This window comes from Primulina eburnea, chromosome 1 (genome assembly GCF_022965805.1).
Source record: "Primulina eburnea isolate SZY01 chromosome 1, ASM2296580v1, whole genome shotgun sequence".
Taxonomy (NCBI): Eukaryota; Viridiplantae; Streptophyta; class Magnoliopsida; order Lamiales; family Gesneriaceae; genus Primulina; species Primulina eburnea.
This window is the reverse complement of record NC_133101.1, coordinates 9,469,747-9,489,906: the sequence shown is the minus strand read 5'-3', so window position 1 is coordinate 9,489,906 and position 20,160 is coordinate 9,469,747. Positions and strand designations below refer to the sequence as shown.

General features: G+C 33.1%; 2 protein-coding genes and 1 long non-coding RNA gene across 5 annotated transcripts; 1 reads left to right on the top strand and 2 right to left on the bottom strand.

Annotated features, from left to right (window-relative positions):
* Positions 1-5,678: 5,678 nt before the first annotated feature.
* LOC140826946 (uncharacterized) lies at positions 5,679-10,708 on the bottom strand. 3 transcript variants are annotated; one of them, XM_073189505.1, is made up of 6 exons: positions 10,466-10,708; positions 9,034-9,285; positions 8,583-8,726; positions 6,988-7,734; positions 6,071-6,492; positions 5,679-5,974 (listed from the first exon to the last, which is right to left on the bottom strand). In XM_073189505.1, exons 1-5 carry the CDS (start codon positions 10,577-10,579, stop codon positions 6,073-6,075), a joined length of 1,677 nt encoding a protein of 558 aa, XP_073045606.1. In that variant the 5' UTR covers positions 10,580-10,708; the 3' UTR covers positions 5,679-5,974; positions 6,071-6,072. The 3 variants fall into 3 exon arrangements, with proteins under 3 accessions (XP_073045606.1, XP_073045615.1, XP_073045621.1); XM_073189514.1 differs by having other exon boundaries at positions 6,240-6,492; XM_073189520.1 differs by lacking the exon at positions 6,071-6,492.
* On the top strand, positions 9,292-10,449 carry LOC140826961 (uncharacterized). The gene is made up of 2 exons (XR_012116898.1): positions 9,292-10,057; positions 10,111-10,449. It is a non-coding gene; the product is annotated as an uncharacterized lncRNA (long non-coding RNA).
* A 1,853-nt stretch (positions 10,709-12,561) lies between the features above and the next one.
* On the bottom strand, positions 12,562-16,069 carry LOC140826937 (mechanosensitive ion channel protein 6-like). Its single transcript, XM_073189498.1, has 5 exons — positions 14,227-16,069; positions 13,963-14,086; positions 13,550-13,843; positions 13,264-13,466; positions 12,562-13,161 (listed from the first exon to the last, which is right to left on the bottom strand). Exons 1-5 carry the CDS (start codon positions 15,936-15,938, stop codon positions 12,870-12,872), a joined length of 2,625 nt encoding a protein of 874 aa, XP_073045599.1. The 5' UTR covers positions 15,939-16,069; the 3' UTR covers positions 12,562-12,869.
* Between the last annotated feature and the right edge of the window lie 4,091 nt (positions 16,070-20,160).

The window sequence follows — 20,160 nt, the reverse complement described above, 5'->3', positions numbered from 1 at the left end:
AATCAATGTATGTAATGAAATACACATTCAAATAAGATGATATGATAAACATAAAATAAAATCAAATAAACTCATACGATAATTATTAAATATAGATTTAAAACTACTGGTATTATTTTCATCATTAAAATTTGAAATATAACCAAATAAATAAAATTTCATAAAAAATACTGTTTTTTGTCTTTTTTGAATTAGTTAGTTTGATTTCAAAATAATTAAATAAAGATATTAAAATATCATACGTAAAAACTTTAATATTTTGATAAATGCTAATAAGTGAGCATTATAATTATATTTATTATAAGAATTATGTCATATATTGTTTTTACAGTAGAAAATAACTTATGTGTCTTTTATTGCTCATTAATATATTTTTTCATGTATTACATATGGTTTTTATTTATGATCAATTTTGACGAGCAGATGTATGTAATTTTTTAGTTAAACAATTTAATAAAATAATCATGCCTATAACATACAAATTTGTTTTAGAAATTTTTTTCTTCAAATTTTCATATTTTTTGAATTTTTACTGTCTTTTAAAATAAAATCAAAATTATATATGTATTACATTATAAATTTTAATATGAATATTTATTATCTCACTTGAAAGAAAAAATAGATATGAATATATAATTTTTTTTACAATCAAATATTTTTCATATACATTAGTTAATGAAATTTTTTAAAATAATATAAAATATATATTAGTCATCAAGTTTTCGGATATGAATCATTATTATGTTTTTTTTTATGTATTTATATGTGCTTAGTTCTTATATCATATGTACATTGAACATTTAAAATTATTTGTTTTCTATGATCCACTTTTTAATATCAAATAGGTCGTAGTACTAAAATTTTGAAATAATTTTCTTTTAAGTTTTAGAGTTGTAGCATACTCAAATTATATGCAATATTTCTGTCATTTGACTGTGAAATTTTTTATTTTTTGATTATTGATTTTTTTATTTTCTTAAAATTTCATAAATAATTAATATATATATATATATATATATATAAATATATATAAACTGAAAATTATAAATCAAAAGAGATCATACTACCAAATTTTATATATTGAATTTATAAATTTGTCTGATATATAATTTTTTTTAAAAAGTGCTACTATGATCTATTTTTTAATATCAAATAAAATAGTTATACAATACTTGAGATAGTGAAACTAATTGTATAACAATTATGTCGTAAAATTTATATACTATGATAGCTGATTTTGGAATTAAACCAAAAAAAAAAGATTTTAGTTCTGATTTTGGTTTAACTGTTCTTGAGAACCATGTTCGAGTTTACCTTTATACTCTTAATGCCTAAATCTTAAACAATCTTAGTAGATGTTTCAATACTACCAAATTTTATGTATTGAATTTATAAATTTGTCATATATATAATTTTTTTAAAAGTTCTACTAAAATCTTTAAATTTCTTATTATAGCTAAACTCTCAGAATTTTCTAAGAGATTCATATTTTATGAGATTATTAATATATTAATATTCATAATTGTTGATATAAATTCTCCTATATAATTTATTAAAAACTCTTTACTTTTAATTCATTGGTTAAAAAACATAAAATATGATAATATTAAACTTCATATTATCAAATTTTTCTATATTTATTATGTTATTCTATTATTGCATATATATTTAAATTCTTTCATATATCTTCTCGTGATACTATAATTTATTACTTAATTAGAAATTGCACTAAAATTATAATTACAAAATTACATTAAAATCATAAAAAAATGTAAAGAGATAATTAAAATGATAAAATATTTAAAGATAGTATAAAGATGAATTAATTGAGAAAATTAATATAAGAGTTACCTTTTTATTCTTGCAGTGATATAAATTACTACAACCAATGTATATTGTAGTGATAATTCATTAACATTTGTTAGAATAATATATATATATATATATATATACACACACACACACATCCTTATTGAGTTTTTAGATATCCATATTGAGTTTTTAGATTTGTATTGATAAAGAGACTATTTTTATCATTTCACAATTGAAAGACAAAGCCCATGATCCAAATTTTTATAGGTATATAGATATTTGACGATCATCGATAATATTTTAAAGAGATTCTCTCCCAAGGTAACCATGCTATGTTATTAAACAGCATCTGCAAAATTTAAAATCCATCACATGCCTGTTAAGTAAAGGGTTTCCGAATTAGACAATGAAAATATCAACGTTAACCATACATACATTCAAGAATATTGCATTAAAGAGTGCGAAAGAGAGCAAAGTGGATTCTCCGACGACAAGAGGTCCCAATATTGGCGTGCAAAATACCTGAAATTTTCATTTTGTTCCTTAATCAGGACATAATTTATCTTTATTAACAATAATGTAATATGATGCGACATGGTGAATTGGGTGTGAGATAGGTGGATAATTGCACCGGGTCGGGTTGTAATATTCTTTCAAGATAAAGTTTTCCCTGGCTCTGGAAATATCTGCACACTTGAAACAACAGAGATCGTTAGTAGGGCGTCGGATGATTTTCTGGCTTGACCACTCCGACGCTCAAGTCAATATTTTATTAAGAGAGTGAGTATTTCGTTTGCAAGAGAATATATATATATGAATGCCTCGGTATTTATAGGAGGAAAACCAATGATAACTTTGTTTTCAGTGCCCAGCTACTACTCATGATAGGATAGCTGGCCGTGCTTATGTTTGCTGACACTGTCAAGTCTGACAGTCCATGCTTACTTCGACTTAGTCCTATCACTCTTTTATGCACCAAAAGATCTCAGAGATCAATCTAAAACATGACACTTGTGTCCGAATGCCCAGGCTCTAATCTCCCGGGCTCATAGATGAACTCCACCCTCGCTACTCCAGTCTCCTAGCTGCCCGGGCTCCAATCTCCAGGGATCACAGATGAACTCGGCCCCTGCTTGACATGGAGCAAGGCGACTCTGATCTCTTGCTTACTCGGGTCTGCACCGGTGATGACCCAGAGTAATATGAGATATTTCCCGGGGTATCATAATAATCTATAAGAAGAATACATTTGATAGAACTGCCACGATGAGGAATATAATTGCAAATTGTTCTTTTCTTGAAGCCGAAGCTAAATTTCCAATTCTACGACGCTGCGACATATAGAACACAAATACATCTTCATGATGTAAGATGTGAAATTGCATTTTGGAGCACCAAAAATGGAAATCCGAGAGTTGGTACCGTACTGCACAATCAACAAGGGTGGTGAAGAAGGCAACACATGCAGCGATGGTGAATTTGGCGCTGTACGCCTGTACGTATTAATTAAACTAATGAAGCACCTTCGAATCTATTGTTTACCAAATTACAAAGAGCGAGGCAGAGAACTCCACTAGCTGTAAGCATAGCAGTGAAAGACCTGAAGACGTAGTGTGCATAGACCCAGTTCTTCGTTCTCTTCCACGCCAAGATTACTGCTTTGTGGCCATAAATTTGAGTAAATTCAAGCCACACATGCATGAAATTAAGCCATCAAAACAGCACAACGTACGTACCTAGTGGAATCACCTGAAAAGAGTAATTGGGATTGTGAGTAAATTTTTCCTGCCGTAGAAATCGGAAAGATTACCCATAAGTGGCACCATCAGGTTAACTCGACCCTACCCCTGTGGGCAGTGTCCACACAGGATCTCAGCCATTGATTTTACATGGTGATTAAATTTAGGCCTTTGATCACCTCATGGGGTGTATGTATATTTAAATCTGGACCTTTGATCACCTCATGAAGACAGTGCCTCACGAGGTAGGGTGAAATGAAACCAACCACACACCCAACCCCGAAATCTACAATAAATACAGTCAAAAGATCGCTATATTAATTCAAATATACTGTTTTTTAGCATACACGTGGTACGTATATATACTTACAACAGCTTGCTGGAAACCGGTGAGGTCATTTATAAATACTAATACACCGCCGCACGCATTGCGTGCTTGTACGATATATTTTTTATAATTTATTTTATTTATATTTAAATGAAGATCAAAATATATTTATAAAAAATAATGAGTGCATTGTAATTTTGATATATGAACTAAAAAAATAAATAAATAAAGGAATAAAAAAAAGCCCCAGTAAAAATTGAACCTACAACCTCATAGCTAAGAAACATAGGCTTTATCTGCTAAACAACATGTGACTTACATTAAATTTTTAACATTTTATTAATATATATAATTAGAAAAACAGACCATGACATCAAAAGTTAGTTACTCTAGAGGTCTCTTACTTAATAATATATAATATAGTATAGAAGTATAGATTTTGTTAATTTTATATGCATCTTTACTATATTATATTATTATTTTACATAATATAATAATTTTCTGATTCTGATTGAACCATTTTTACAAAGTAAACTGGCTCGATCACTAATGTTACTAATATGATTATGAAAACACTCATTGAATCCAATTTAAAGAACCAATAAGGCAATTAATTTTCCCTTGTTTAAATGGAAAATGACAAGTAGATTATAAAAATATGTATTTTTCAAGATATACCATCTAAAATGTTTTGGTAAAAAAGAAAAGAAAAAGTATTTTTCTAAATACACCATCGTCGACGGGTGCATACATATATTTTGGTGAAGTAGGTCTAATGTGAGACCGTCTCACGGATCTTAATCTGTGAGACGGGTCAACCCTACCCATTTTCACAATAAAAAGTAATACTCTTAGCATTTTTTGCCATTTTGGTGTCATCAATTGATTTTGATTGAAAGGTTGTAGCTATTTTATGTACAGTTAGTTGATATATGTGCAAGTAATTATAATACATTTTATACTAATTCCTTTGTTAAATGTCTTAAATTTGATACGGAGTTAAGTGGTTCTTTCCCATAGTTCGTTCCATTTATTTACAACTAAAAATTCATCAACTCTCTTTAATTTATTTCAAGGAGGTGAGTTATTTCTTATTTCTTATCTTTTTTTTAAAAAAAAAAACAACTAAAATGGAATTCAATTAAGCATAGTTTGATACATATGATAGGATAAACATGTGATATATAATATAAGGATATATAATTTGTAGGATATTATATTTAATATTTGATATGATTTTAATAAGAGTGATTAAATTTATATATTTGATTGTAATGACAAAATTAACATTAACATAATAAATTTTATAATTTCAAATTTGTTGCTTGAGTTCATATTTCTTATCTGTTCATGCACCGACAGTGCTTGATTTTACCTAATTTTATATATTATATAATATGATAATTGAGCCCTTGATTTTGTGAGTCAAGTCAAATATCAATTTTTAAGGTTAATCGACTGATACGAATAATTTTATTGAGATTTATAAAAATCATTTATATAATTATCTCGAGTTCATTTATATAATTATCATATTATATAATATATAAAATTAAATAAAATATTTATTTGATTTTGATTTCTAGCTACTAACAGATATTTATAAAAATCATTTATATAATTATCATCTACTGATAGGATTTATGATTTTTATATATTGATGACAATTAAGTCATTTGTGATGTTTTTTTATAATTAAATTAAAATTATTAAATTATCTTTTAAATTTTGTATTTTGAAATGACTCGACACATGCAACGCGTCTTCGGGAAATAGGACATTGAAAGAGACCGTGAACAAAAGAGAATGTTAAAAACTTATTCAAACAGCTTATGTACGAACAAACATTGTTCATTTCTAAATATATAACTCAGATGGAACAGTCTTCGGCACTTGTGGTGTCTCCGCCATCATCAAATGTAAGAAGAAGCTGTAGCAGCTCCCTCCCGACATCTACATTTTCTCCAGTACCATCGGGGGAGGGGGAGGGGGAGGGGGAGTCGCGCCATCCCCGTTGTAGCGAAAATAAATGCAACATCAGATCATCCGGAGAAACCATTCGGTGCATCCAACCGCCTTTTGGTTTAGGTCTTCCCTGGAAACAGAAAGAGCCATGTCATTATCATCATCAAAACTATTTAAATCACTTTCATCATGAAAACCTTCCATCCATTAAAATCAAAGTCACGACCATCAAAATGTGTAATCATCAATATCACAGAGATCAACAAGTGAATCATCAGCAGCGGCATTTTCAAAGTCACCATCCTCCTCAAATCCATCCTCAGAATCATCGCCATCACTATCACTATCACTATCACCACTGTATTCTGATTCTCCGAGTAAAGTTAAATTAGTACCATCGTTTTCCACGGCCTCCTCTTCCACTTCCACCACCTCCACCTCCTCTTCACTCAAAACCTCATCACTGTCAGTGGAGTAATCATGGTTACAATCATCACCATCGTCGTCATCGTCACGACTGTCATCATCTTCAGAGTCGTCGTCGTCTTCGTCGTTAAGGTCATAGAAGCCGAGGCCATCATCGTCATCATAAAAACCGCCAAAGGTTAAGAAACCAATTCGACGATGAATCGAGTTTGAGACCATATCCTAATAAGTAATGCAGAGAAATTAGAACTCCCTCTGCTTTGATGCTAATTTAGTTCCATGGGACAAAAAGGAAAAAAATTGCAGAGGATAACTGCATGTTAAGAGTCCGGTTGTGTGGTGCTATATGATGATGTAAACAATCCATCAAGAAGAGGCAATAGCTACAATAAACAGTGGTTAAATTAAACCTCAATTGTTTTTTATTTGAATTTTATAGCAGCACCACAACTACATGATACCAAAAATCACTTATCCTAGGGACTCGAATAAGTTATGGCTTTTCAATTTCTCAAACTCACCAAATTGATAGATCTATCCTAAAGACCAAGAGCAAATGAAATGACCCTGGTTCATTTTTCTACAATTTCCCAATACCGCATCCTAAGTTAGCGCACAACTATGGAACAAAATAATAAATTTCAACATAAGGCAATATGAGAAAGATCCAGTCATCTTCAAAATCTTCACACAGTCATGCTTAAAAAATCTTCATACCTTTTGAATATTTGTGGGTAAGGTAGCTTTATCAATGTTATTTGGAGTCCATATTTTTATGTCATGCTCAATTCCGCTGCTAGCCAACACAGTAGCATGAGGATGAGATTCAATGCAATTCACCACGTGTTTATCAGCTTCAATCACACGAATGAGCTCCCCACCCTTCTTTTTCCAAATGAAAATTCGACCACAGTCTGATCCACTCATGACATACTCACATTTGGGCCCAAAAAAGTTCACGCCCTTCACAGTCTCGCAGTTCCTATGCCCTTTGTATGCCTGAGGAGCTCCAGTTACATTGGCGTTGACATTTGAGAGGGGTGACCCTGATGGCAAATTAGATGAATCAGCTACATCATTGCCATCAGATAACTGAGAAGTAAGAGTTGGATCAGGCCCCAAACCAATATCTCTGGCAAAAAGATAGATAAATTCATCACTGTAAGACACCAGAAGCTCGCTCTGATCAGAAAATGCCAACCCAGTTATGCCCACATGCTCATCGTCTGTCAAATGAGGGGGACAAAAGTAATCGACAGGCCTATCAAATTCAGATGACGCATCCCACTTATATTTACGAATATCAAATAGTCTAGCCAGCTGATCAGATCCACCTACAGCAAATAAATTAGGATTTCTTGGATCTATAGTGATTGCATTTAGATGGACGACGGACATATAACTTTGTTTTTGCACGGGTTTACAAGTAAAAAGGCTGGTAGCCGTTCCAGTTCTCAGATCAATCTGCGAAATAGAAGATGGTGTCAAAATTAGGCTTTCAAGCTTCCGATAGAAACAAAACGAGAATAAAAGGCCACCAAATAAAAAACTTATCCATAAAATATAATATCTAATTCAGTGTGTGCTACGTGCTATCTAGAGGTGTTCATCGGTCAGTTCGGTTCGGTTTTCGGTTTTTTATTTCGATTTTAGAAATATATAATCCGATATCCGAACCATTTTTCTTCGGTTCGGTTCGATTTTCTACCAAAACGGTTCGGTTATTTCGGTCGGTTAATTCGGTTTTGGTATAATTATTTAAATTAATGATATAAATATATTGTAAAATATAATATGTTAACTTTCTACGTGTTTTCTTAGTAATATTTAAATATAAGGTCTAAATTAATTAAACAAACAACAATCAACTAAAAATTGTTCAAAATGGTTTTTCATTTACTAAATATCATATCAAAATATATAATATAAATAAAAATATTAAAAAATTATTAATTTAATGAAATTTCGATTTTTTCGGTTTTTTTCGGTTTTGACATATATAATCCGAAACCGAACCAAATAAACTTCGGTTTTAACATTTATATACGAATTACAAAATTCGGGTTTTGGTTCGGTTCGGTGTTCGGTTTTTTCGGTTTGGATTTTCGGTTTTATCCGAAGTTTGAACACCCCTAGTGCTAGCTATCGATACAATTCCTTTTGATAACTATTTTATTCCAAATTTTCTAACTAAGACTACAACACAAAAAACAAATGATGTATAACCGGGATATGTCTTTGTTTGGTTCAATAAATTCTCAACAGAAACAGTCAACACCAACCACTTCAAATTTGATTAAAAAATTACTCACATGTTGAACCAAGCCGTCTTCACCACAGGTATAAAAGATATGTGGGCTTCCAGGTTCAATCGCCAGTTTGTGTGCTCGTCCTTGATGTTTTGCCAGTAAATGGGTCTCCACTTTTCCTGAGTCATGAATTTGAGCATGTCTCACCTAAATTCAAGAATCAAACTTTGTAAGAGAACACTCTTCCAATAATATATGCAGATTACAACATGAAATTAGAATCATTATGTAATCAACTTTAGGCTTTTCCTAATTAATTTTCAGGACCTGCCAACGATCCCCCTGTTTAATCATCAAATTTTCAGGTCAAATTTATCAACATGAATATTAAACATAGACCGATTCCCTGATTGCATAAAAGAGCTATGAAAAATCATATGATGAAAAATTAAATATCCCTAAAGGAGTTTCAAACATACTTTTTCCTCCCAGAGAATTCAGAAATAAAAGATACCTCTCCATCAGCAGCGCAGGTAACAATGCTCAGGTCTCCAGTGTATGGCATGAACTTTGCTTGGAAAACATTGTTGCGATGACCTGAATGGAAAGAAAGTTTAGCACTACCAGTTTCCCAGTCCCAGAGAATGATCCTCCTATCATCAGAGCCTGACACAAGAATATCACCAGCCGCACTGAAGCTAATAGTATTGACACAGCCTCGATGTTTAGCTAGAGTTCGCACAAAACAAAGACGAAGCACAAGATCCTAGTAACATGAGGAAAGGGAAACATATTATACTTAGATTCAAATTTGCTAAAGCACAACCTCACCGCAAAGTTAAAAATGAAAGTACTTTTGAAGTTACCAAATTGAAGATGATCATCTTACTAGACATGGATTAGTTGCGGCTTAACAGCACATTTATTAAAGAATTATCCGATTTTGGACCTTGGCTGTGAATTGCAAATAAACAACAGGAGGTATAGTCTTTTGACAAATGAACTTCTCATGGAAGCAATGTAGGGCATTTGATATGCTACTAAAAAGGCAAATCAGTCGGATCAAATATATGGTAATCAGATCGCCTGAGCAACTTCACAATACTATTAGCCATTTAAACATGCAAATGAAATTTTTAAAGAAATATTTTCAGAAAAATGGTGTTTCTTGATGAAGAAACACAACACTCAAATTTCAAATGCACTTTTCATGCTTCGGTCCAAACATCTGCCATGATAACCAAAAATCCACGATGTGTAAGCCAGACAGGCAAATCAAGGTTCAACTATTATGTGTGTAGGCATGGCAAGGAAAACCCATTTATCGAGACCTAAGGTGTAAATTGTCAATCTTTTTGCATCTTCAAGGCCCAAGGCGAGTTTTAAGAATGTAATAGACATTCATATTGTCTTGTACCGTGAAAAAATTGTTTAATTGTCATTCCATGGCTTGCAAATTACATCTAATATGCCATTGATAGCATCTTTTTTAAAACATATAAAACTTAAAATCGTGTTTCTCATCGCGCTTCACTTCAGTGCACCTCAATTGGCATCTTGAGTCAAGGTATTTGCACATTTGTACTTTGAGTTGCAGCTAAAAGGATGCGAACTCAAGCATTGATTCGCAATTGTCCTGAAGCTAGATAATTCATGCACTATGCAGAGCTTAGCAGCCCAGCACCATAGGCAATAGCTAAAGATTTTCACAAACAACAAAACAAGATTCGCATGCAAGATACTTTTGCATAGATTTTAAGAGAGCGATGTGCAAGTCAAGTCACGAAAGCTAGATATTACACTCGCTATCGCTATTACGAGGCCAGAAAGTTGAAGTATCAAAGAATCATTTAAAATTCCAATTTGATCAACTGGGTTTCACAACAAACAAGAATCTAAACTAAAAGACACACTCCGGCAAAAAAAAGAGGACTCGAATCATGAACCTCTGACGCAGCAAGGCGATGTGCAAACTTCCGCGCGGAAAGACGGCCAATTTCCCGATCCCAAACATCAACAATCGCGTAGTCTAGACTCGTTCTGGGTCTCTTTCTCATCATTGTCCTTAACCCTAAACGCACAATTGCGACTCGAATCAAGAGAGGGATGAAAGATACACAGCGCAACAAGGGAGAGCGACTTTATATGGGATTTTGCATATTGCAACAGAATTGTACATATCGCCCAAGGAGTTTTACCTAGTATCCAGCCAAAACACGTTTCTCTCGATGCAGCGCACTTGTTCAGATATACTAAAATAGTAATGATAATAAATCAAAAAATACACCACTAAAATAAAATTTGATAGTATATAAATTCACACACAAAAACACATATTCATCACAAAAATAAAAAAATTTCATATCTTTTTATGTGAAATACAAAGATATTAGAATAAAAAGGAATTCTTCTGAAAAAATAATAATAATAATTTGGTGTGTTTCTGGAGACCCATTGTAGTTAGTATCATTGTTTTTAGAATCGAACTGAGTCACGGGTTTTGTCCGGACCACACTCAAAATACGTTTACTTGGCAAATCAATCAACAACCGATCGTCCGACCATGAACTTGTTAAAATCGATCGGACTGGTTCACATTTTTTTTAATTATTTTAGAATTTAATTATTTCTTATATTTTAAATTTTATTTTTGGATATATATATATATATGATGAGTGAGTCTCATGTGAGACCGTCTCACGGATCATAATCTGTGAGACGGGTCAACCCTACCCATATTCATAATAAAAAGTAATACTCTTAGCATAAAAAATAATACTTTTTTATGGGTGACCCAAATAAGAGATCCGTCTCACAAATACGACCCGTGAGACCATCTCACACAAGTTTTTGCCATATATGATTATTTGGATTTTGAATTTTGTTAAAAATATTATTTTATTAATATTAGAGTTTATTTGATTTATTTTTTTTGGCTTACAAATATATAATTCTATATAGATATTATTTTATATATATTTGAGATTTTTATAATTTAAATTCTATATATATATATTATTTTTATATATATTTGAGATTTTTATAATATAAAATATATTATTTTATATATTATATTATTATTTTATATAATATAACAATATTCCATCCGACGTTTCCAAAAAATTATTTAATAGCTTCGATAAGGTTCATGACCTGCATAATATATTCAGTAGCTGATCTATAGATATAAATGGCTGTGGTTAAAGTCTAAAACTCAAGTGTCACGTTTCGATTTAATTAAATAACCATGAAAAGTTTTATCATTGTGAATTTACAATTTTGTTTTTTTATTATTCTACACTATCCTATGTAACATGGTATATATATTATATTTATCTTAATCTATCTAAAAATGTGAATAGATTTTGCCCTATTATTATGCATTATTCTACGTAAAACTAAATAATTATAGGGATATATATTAATCTTATCTTTATTACCTACCTATCTAAAAATGTGAATAAAAAGAAAAATCTACGATGGTAAATTTACGACTTTGGTCTTTTATTATATACTATTCTATGTAAAACTACATAAATATAGGGTATAAATGTAAAAGACAGATATTTTAGTTAGGACATAAGAGTAAATATAATTAGGGCATGAGAGTAAATATAAATTTTTATTTTGTTTCCATTTTATTTATCACAATTTTATGTAAAATTAAATAAATACAAGGATATAAATGTAAAAGCTATATCTTTTATTTTTGTTAGGAAATAAGAATAAATATATAAATATAAATTTGATACTAAACATTACGTACTAAGTCAACATTCATGGCTTAATAATTGCACATTATATATGTTTGTGTGTATCCACATAAGGATTTTGGCAACACAAAAAGGTCATATTAATGCGGAGTTCAAGTTGGTATAGTGGATGAATACTTGGTCAATGGTCAGTGATACCAACAATTTCTCGGAAAAGCCTATCGCATAGGGTTTTGCGAATTGCGGTTTATCAGACTAGCGGAGTTTGCTATCTATTGTGTTGATCCATAGTTTGTTCAGTACATACCGAAAAGTAAGAACTGCGGGTTGAATCTCAGTAAAAAAAGAAAAAAGAAGTATAGCACGATGATGAAGTTCTTAAAATATAAATGAAATCTTACAATTAGCAATACGTATGTGAGTTTACCATTCATAAATGTGTTTATTGTTCACTATAACTTGTACAACAAAAACTAAGAAACGATTTCTTCCAATGAGGAGAAAGGAGCATCAATCTCAATGCTACACTCAACTCCCCAAATATTATATACCAGCTGCCTAAAGAAATTCAGGCTCTGGTGATTTACAATGGATACTTTTACAAGAAGATAACTTACACCTGAAAGTGTGAACTCAATCACTCAGGGAGAGGCGGAGGCCAGGCCGAATGGATCCGGGTAGAGTTGAGAGGAGGCATTGCACGAATGTTGATATCGAGGGGATACAAACGATACTCTATGTCCAGCTCTTTAAAAATTCTGACCATCTCTTCCACTAAAAGGGCTCTCCTCTTCCACCTCTCTCCCATGTTCTGGTGGTTCATTCGGTGCCTCAGCCATACAGACATTTTCAATCTGTTCAAATCTTCTAGATTCATTAAGACTACAGAGGGCGAAGGATACCAGTATTCGCTCTTGTTCTCGATGTAACTGCAGTAAATGCCAGCCAACAAATTAATGTAATCCAATATGGAAACTAGAAAATAGATAGTATCCACATTGCAGAAGTTGGAACAATATTATAGAATGTACCTTGTGATTCTTTGCTTGATCAAGGCTATCTTCTCTGCTGGTGTAGCAAGATGGACTGCAAATTCAACTGAGTCGCCCATATCTGGACTGCGGTAGAAGTTGCTGATGGGCCTAGTGGCGAGAGTTACATTTGGATATAATATCTTCTGATTGTCGAACCTCAAGAAGATTGTAGTCAAGATGTTCATTTCTTCAACAATCATCTGAAAATTTACAAAAATATTTTGGTTTTGAGTATTTAATGTGGAAGCAAAATAATTAAGTACTAGAAGTTTTATTGCGGTACCTGAACTCCATCAACCTCACACCGATCGCCCACATCAAAAGGATGCATGACGAATACAAATATGACAGCTTCAAATACTGTCTTGCAAGTGTTTCCAAATACAAATGCAACTACCACAATCTGAGAGCTAAGGAAGAGCAGAAACTTGCTAGTAGCAACTTCAAGAATGACTAACCAAATGATGAATATGGTGATACCCATTATGGCGTTTACCATCTGATGAAGCTTTTTGACTGCTGTTTTCGCATCATTTAGTGTCAGGGCAAGAGCTTTTCTTTCTCTAAACGCATTGACCTGCACGAATGAGGCATGCATATAGATATCAACAGCTACCTAAATCATTTAGCACAACCTTAAAGAACACCAATAAAATTTTATTGTTTCCAATTCTTGGTCAGCTGCATAACTCATACCACCCAATTTTTAAGAGATGCTTTGCTTATTTTTTCGCTTTCAGTTGATCCTTCCACGACATTCAAGGTTTTCAAAGCCTCTTCTTCTCGCATGAACCTCATCAGATCGTTAAGGTAGATAAACCTGCCAGAATGTAAAATAAAATACATTTTGGTCCTATGATGAGCTGAAGCTCAAATTGAGGATAAATAGATGTGGTTATATCATGTTGTCCTATAATTAATTCATCTAAAAGAAAATACCATTTCTTCCCCATGACTTACTTGGCCTTAGGCTTAGCTACATTCTGAAATATTTTTCGGGCTGCAACCTTGGCCTCACATTCACTCCTGATCTGGGTTGTAGCCTCATCGCCTCGTGAGTTATCCATCACTTGCTCATCCAGGGTGGACAGAACCCCATTCTTGACCGTGTTTATTAATCTTTTCATATTCCATGCAGAGATGTTCTTATTGTTTAACCTGTGCAAGTGATCAATTGATATGCCTTGATCATCTTGGTTTCTAGGCAGTGTTCCAGAAATCTTGTCGCTTGCTCCCTTTGTCGGTTTTGGAGGCAAACCTCCAGGTATGGTGCCTGCGAACTTTTCACTCTTCATAGGTTGGAAAACTGGTGGCCTCAAATCAGGTGGCAATGTGGCTCCGGCATTGTGATGCCTCCACACCTCGACCAAAGTCCTATCTTCTTCTTCCTGATGATTCTGTATCTCGATGAGTGGAGGTCCTGACAGTGTCTCGATGACATATTGATTAAACAATGATTCTTGAATACGATTGAAGAACGTGCTGACATGAAACGAAGAAGCAAGGACTTTAACCATGAGGGTCTTAACCAGCCACAACAACGTCCCCACAAGCAAGCATACCATCAACTTGTTTACATACAGAAGAAACTTGTTGTCCTTCTCGATCTTCTGGTCAAGCATGTAATGCCAAGAAATCAAAACCAACCCCAACCAAATGCAGTTCTGGACAGCTTTCCTTATTCCATACACGAAGTACAGAATTCGTTTCCTCATAAAAAAGTTTCTCTCGATGAAGAAAACGACAATCCTTATTCCCCAACCAGACACCAATCTCCCACAAATGAGAACAAGTACTAGCACCTCCCACTTCCACAAACTCAATCCCCTCATTTTCTTTCTCTTCCATTTGGAAACAGCGAGGGTACATACCAAAGCGGAAACAAGGAGAATTAGACTAAGCCACTGTGCAATAGTTAAGGCATCAAACTTAGCTTTATTATAGTCCTCGGGGAGATCTTCACCGAACAATGGATCATCCTCTTCATCTTCCACAGGGATATCTAACTTCCCTGATAGGATTTGGCCAGATTTGATCATACCGGACCTTCTGTCGGGAATCTCATGTGGGTTCATCAGCCTAGAGTTGGTCTCCAACCTACCTAAATTACTAAACCTCCTCTGAATTGAGGCGCGCCTCGAAAGCCGACAATCCTCACCACCTGCATTATTATTGACATCAACATTATTCTCCACATTTGACAATCTCTTCCTGTTATGAACCCTTTTCTGACTCTCATCCTCATCAGAGGAGGGTCCGTTGCTTTTTCTAAAGTTTTTCTGCTCGTAGGCCCCTATATCAACTACATTGCTACCACTAGATTGTGGAGCTTGGAAAGAGAAGCTCAGCTCCTTCGACGTCGGAGAACTGCTATTATTCTCAACATAATTATTCTGATTGGAATTGACAGGAGAAAAATTCTGATGATTTCCTTGATCATGGCGCAACTCATCCATTTCCATATCCATGTCCAGAGCCATTTCGCCACCAGAAGCCTTCTGTTGATTCAAGAACTGGCCAATCATCTTGGACGGGGGATCTTCGTGAAAAATGAATTCCCTTTGTTGCAAAGACCTGGTTGCATTTGGGGACCTATTGGAGGGCGGTGTGGTGGTGGTGGCGGGTTGATCACCGCCATGGATTTTTACGATGACTTCAGGCGATCCTGGCATAGCGACGGGCGTTGTGATCTTGCATTTGTTGAAAGCTGCCTATAGAGATTCTTGTTCCATGTTTCTATGAATTCAGGGATTTGAGGCGAGGAATCATGGATGGACAATATTTATATACTATTTATAGCACTGGAAAGGATTCATGGAACTTGTTTCAATCCTTCTTGCGATAAAAGAATAATGAAAAATTTATTGTTTAAAAGTTTTTTTTTTCCCTCTAAATAATAACGAAGTTGCAAATCAAATGAATCTCGTATCTACAAATGCTTAAAAAAAATTGATTATAAATTCTCCGTTTACAAATGTAGCGTTCATAAGAACTTATTTCAAGTGATTGTCAACTTCTACGTACAATTTCCAAAAAATTTATTAACTAAAAGTTTGAAAACATTTTAATAAGTTCTCGCAAATACTACAAAAATTCTGAATTGTAAAAGAAAATTCTGCTATATTGGCAAAAACTTGTGTGAGACAGTCTCACGGGTCGTATTTGTCAGACGAATCTCTTATTTGGGTTATCCATGAAAAGTTATTATTTTTTTATACTAAGAATATTACTTTTTATTGTGAATATGAGTAGGGTTGACCCATCTCACAGATTAAGATTCGTGAGACGGTCTCACATGAGATCCACTCTATATATTTTTATAAATATGTGCACATACTATCTTATCTCTAACACTAAAATTTTAGTTTTAAATTAATTGATCATTATAAAATTGTTATACTTTATTAGAATATATGAATGAGATTTTTATTTTTTATTTAGGATTCGTTGTTATTAGTGTAAAATGTTTGATTTATAACGATTTAATTAAATATTACATATACCTCGACTTCTTCACCCGTACTTGCAATGTATTTGTGATATGAATTAATGTCGATTTTGTTTTTTTTTTGTTAATTCTCGTTAATTTCTCTTTGCTATGTATTTAGAAGATAGACTGTGAATTTAATTTATAACATTTTATATAGATTTTCTTTTTTCAAAACAATTTATTTTGTTAAATAAATTTAAATAGAAATCAAATTATCGATATTATTTTCATTCCTGACTTGTGAATAACATTTAGAAAACTATGTGAAAGGAATGTTGCTCATAAACGCACCGGAAATTAATTAAAATATTATAATGTGTATCCGAAGTTAGTGTTGTACTCCTGGTGTTGTCAACACGAGCACACAACATACAGCAGAAATTATTTTAACACACACGTAACTTTAATAAATAAACACCAGTTTTAAATTATGCACAAGTACGAATACTTGTGCGATGTCTCATGGAAAAAATTTCACTAAAAATATGTAAATCGTTTACACCAAAACAATACTAGTGAAAATAACAAAAATAAATTCCTTGACACTACAAGGAATTAAAATATGCATAAAAAATACAAATCAAATCTAGATGCATAAAACAAACACGTATTCCTTAAAACCAAACGAAACAACTCTTCGATTAGCACTATGCGTCAGTGTTGTTCTTCGAGTGTTGACAACACCAATCAGCAACACGGTATAACAGTGAATCAATCACGCAAACTCTTCACACAAAATCTTCAACTCTGAACTATGAGTGTGTTCAGAGACAAACTCCAGCAGCTCTCCTGCACTGCAAAGTGATCAACCGATCACACACAAGTTTCTCATCAAAATAGGTTCGGCTCTTGTATTTTTCCCTTCTATGCAAGAACTCCTCGGCCGACCTTTTCGTTCACTCCCAAAAACTCCAGCAGCTGTGTCCTTGCAAAAGTGATCACCCTATCACAGAAAACGTTAGCAGCTACTCGATAAAGTGATCACCCGATCACATAAAAAATGTAGAGCAAATATATGATGGACTCTTGTGATTTTCTCTCTGTGAAAAGCTCTCTCGTCCAACTCTCTCTCTCTACCCTTCTGTAGCGGCCCTGAAGTTCTTCATATATATAACCATTGCTTGAACCTAAAAATTATTCCATAAAAAAGTTATAAAAAATATGGAAACAAGATTTTCATTAGGGATAAAACTCTTTTAAACATGGATAAAATATATTAAAGAAAAAAATCATATTAAAAACAAATCCTAAATATCTAGAGATAAATCAACCAAGATCTTATCATTTAGAAATAAATCAAGCAAGATTTTATAATCTGGAAATAAATCAAGCAATAATCTAGAAAGGCAAAATCATAAATTAATAATATCAATTTATCAAAATAATAAAGGAATAAAATATTCCTTTCAATTTTCCCTTTTTGCCTCTCTAGACAAAACATCCAAAATTATAATATTAGTAAGTATCACAGTCAGTTAAGCTCCTCCTGCGTTAGAGTGTATCTCCTCCTGAGTCAAAGTTCATCTCCCCTGAATTAAACATGTTAGAGCACTGGTGTTGTCGACAGTGTTGTCAACACCATCATTAGAACACCTGAAAACATAAGAAGACATACGAAAGAGAAATTCAATAATCATCCAAACAGTTATAAGAGCAACCCAAAGTCTCAGCAACTCCAGATGTTTCAATATCATTTCTTTGCATTTTTTGTCCTTCTACTCCCCTTTTTGGCAAGAATGTAAACCAACTTCCAAAAGCACCATCTACTCAGCCACATGTTATTCTTAGTAAGCAATGAGTTCTTTGGCCTTTTGAATCTGATTGTAGACCAAACGCTAATTGGTCATGTAACTAAGAACCATAGAGCATGACAAATCCATTGTGAATGGAAGTGGACGAAGATGTCGTGTTGCCAACACCAGTGACAACACCAGTATCTGACCTAGGTAGGTCCAGTTTTCTGTTACCCTTGAAATAATGCGAAGCGATCTTGAGGGTTTCACTCACAAAAAAAGTCTCATTATCTTCTTTGAGAAACCCCTATAAGTCCAGTATCCCAAAGATTAGGAGGAAAAAAAGTACATTAGTGATAGCATTGATGTCTTCCGTTATTTCATTTTCTTCATCCCGGGTGTATTGTAGAATTCATTGATGATACTCGGGGAGAACTTCACAATCATAGCAAATAGTCCTTGATCTTTGAAGAAATTAATTCATCAAATTTTGTTGGTCATACTCCTCTATGTTAATGTTATTCTTTTCAATAAATTCTCTATTCACATAGAGAAGCCGTAGGACTAAGGCAGCTTCAGTGTAGAACTTGGTGGAGACATAATGACTCACATCATAATCAAAAGAGTCAATGTTTTCAGCAGTGTTGACAACATCATACTTAACATCAGCAATATCTTCAGCCACCTGTAGAATATGAGAGAAAATTATAGAGTTATATCAGGAGTTATGCACAAAAACCCACAAAGAAATCACGAGAGCAAGGAAAGATTGCGAGGGTAAATGAGAACTAGCAAGAGTAATTATCAAGCATTTAACATATTTACTCTTATAAAAACAGAAAAATACATCAATTCACTCCTTCAGCTCCGAAAAATTCGCAAAGTAACGGTAATAAATTGTAGACTTGATTTTCAGTTTACACGTAACATCCTCATTCAATCGTAAAATTGATTCAACCTCATGTTACGAATATTTCAGAAGATTATCCAACGAAAACTCACGTCGATTATAATCCACTGACACAAGTAGTCATACAAATTCAAATTCTGGGTTAATAAGGTTTTCATCAACTGTCATAGGTCAACACTGATATGTCATTGCACATGATGAATTCACGAAACAAAAATCAATATGCAAGTCCTAAATATGCCTCCAATATGATGGATTATTAGAATGTCAGGCAGTTTATAAATTGTGCTGTTTCAGAACTTGGTGTTGGCAACACCATTGAGTTTTATTCAAACTTCCTATAAAATTGGTAGCTCCCCTACTAGAAGAACGGTCTTCAATGGACTCCCCTAAGTAGCTTTTTCATTACTATTTTTACTTAGAAGTGGTAGCTCCCACACTAGAAGAACGGTGTTCAATGGACTCCTCTAGTTAGCTTTTTCTATTTTCTTCTAAACAATTTTTATTATTATTTACCTCTTTTCTAATTTTCTCCTTATGCTCGCATTTTCCAAGTCACTTTTTCACATTAGACAATGATCACGACTTCCATGAATATCCTCAACTACTCGATGCCTTGGATTGAACATAATTTATTCCTCAACATTTGATTGGAAGTATGAACACTCAGAGAATACCTTTCAGAAATTGCCTTCACTGTTAAGACATTACACAAATAAATAGGATGGTTATGATTATGCAGTATGCCTAGCAACCTAAAA

What these genes read in the sequence shown, in the direction of transcription:
- LOC140826937 (XM_073189498.1), bottom strand. Translation starts at nt 15,938, where the DNA reads ATGCCAGGATCGCCTGAAGTCATCGTAAAAATCCATGGCGGTGATCAA. An exon ending in GTAGCTAAGCCTAAGGCCAA is followed by an intron (nt 14,087 to 14,226) that starts GTAAGTCATGGG and finishes ACATTCTGGCAG; the next exon opens with GTTTATCTACCTTAACGATC. An exon ending in ATCAAGCAAAGAATCACAAG is followed by an intron (nt 13,162 to 13,263) that starts GTACATTCTATA and finishes CATTTACTGCAG; the next exon opens with TTACATCGAGAACAAGAGCG.
- LOC140826946 (XM_073189505.1), bottom strand. Translation starts at nt 10,579, where the DNA reads ATGATGAGAAAGAGACCCAGAACGAGTCTAGACTACGCGATTGTTGAT. An exon ending in AAGACGGCTTGGTTCAACAT is followed by an intron (nt 7,735 to 8,582) that starts GTGAGTAATTTT and finishes TCTATTTCGCAG; the next exon opens with ATTGATCTGAGAACTGGAAC. An exon ending in TACCCACAAATATTCAAAAG is followed by an intron (nt 6,493 to 6,987) that starts GTATGAAGATTT and finishes ATTACTTATTAG; the next exon opens with GATATGGTCTCAAACTCGAT.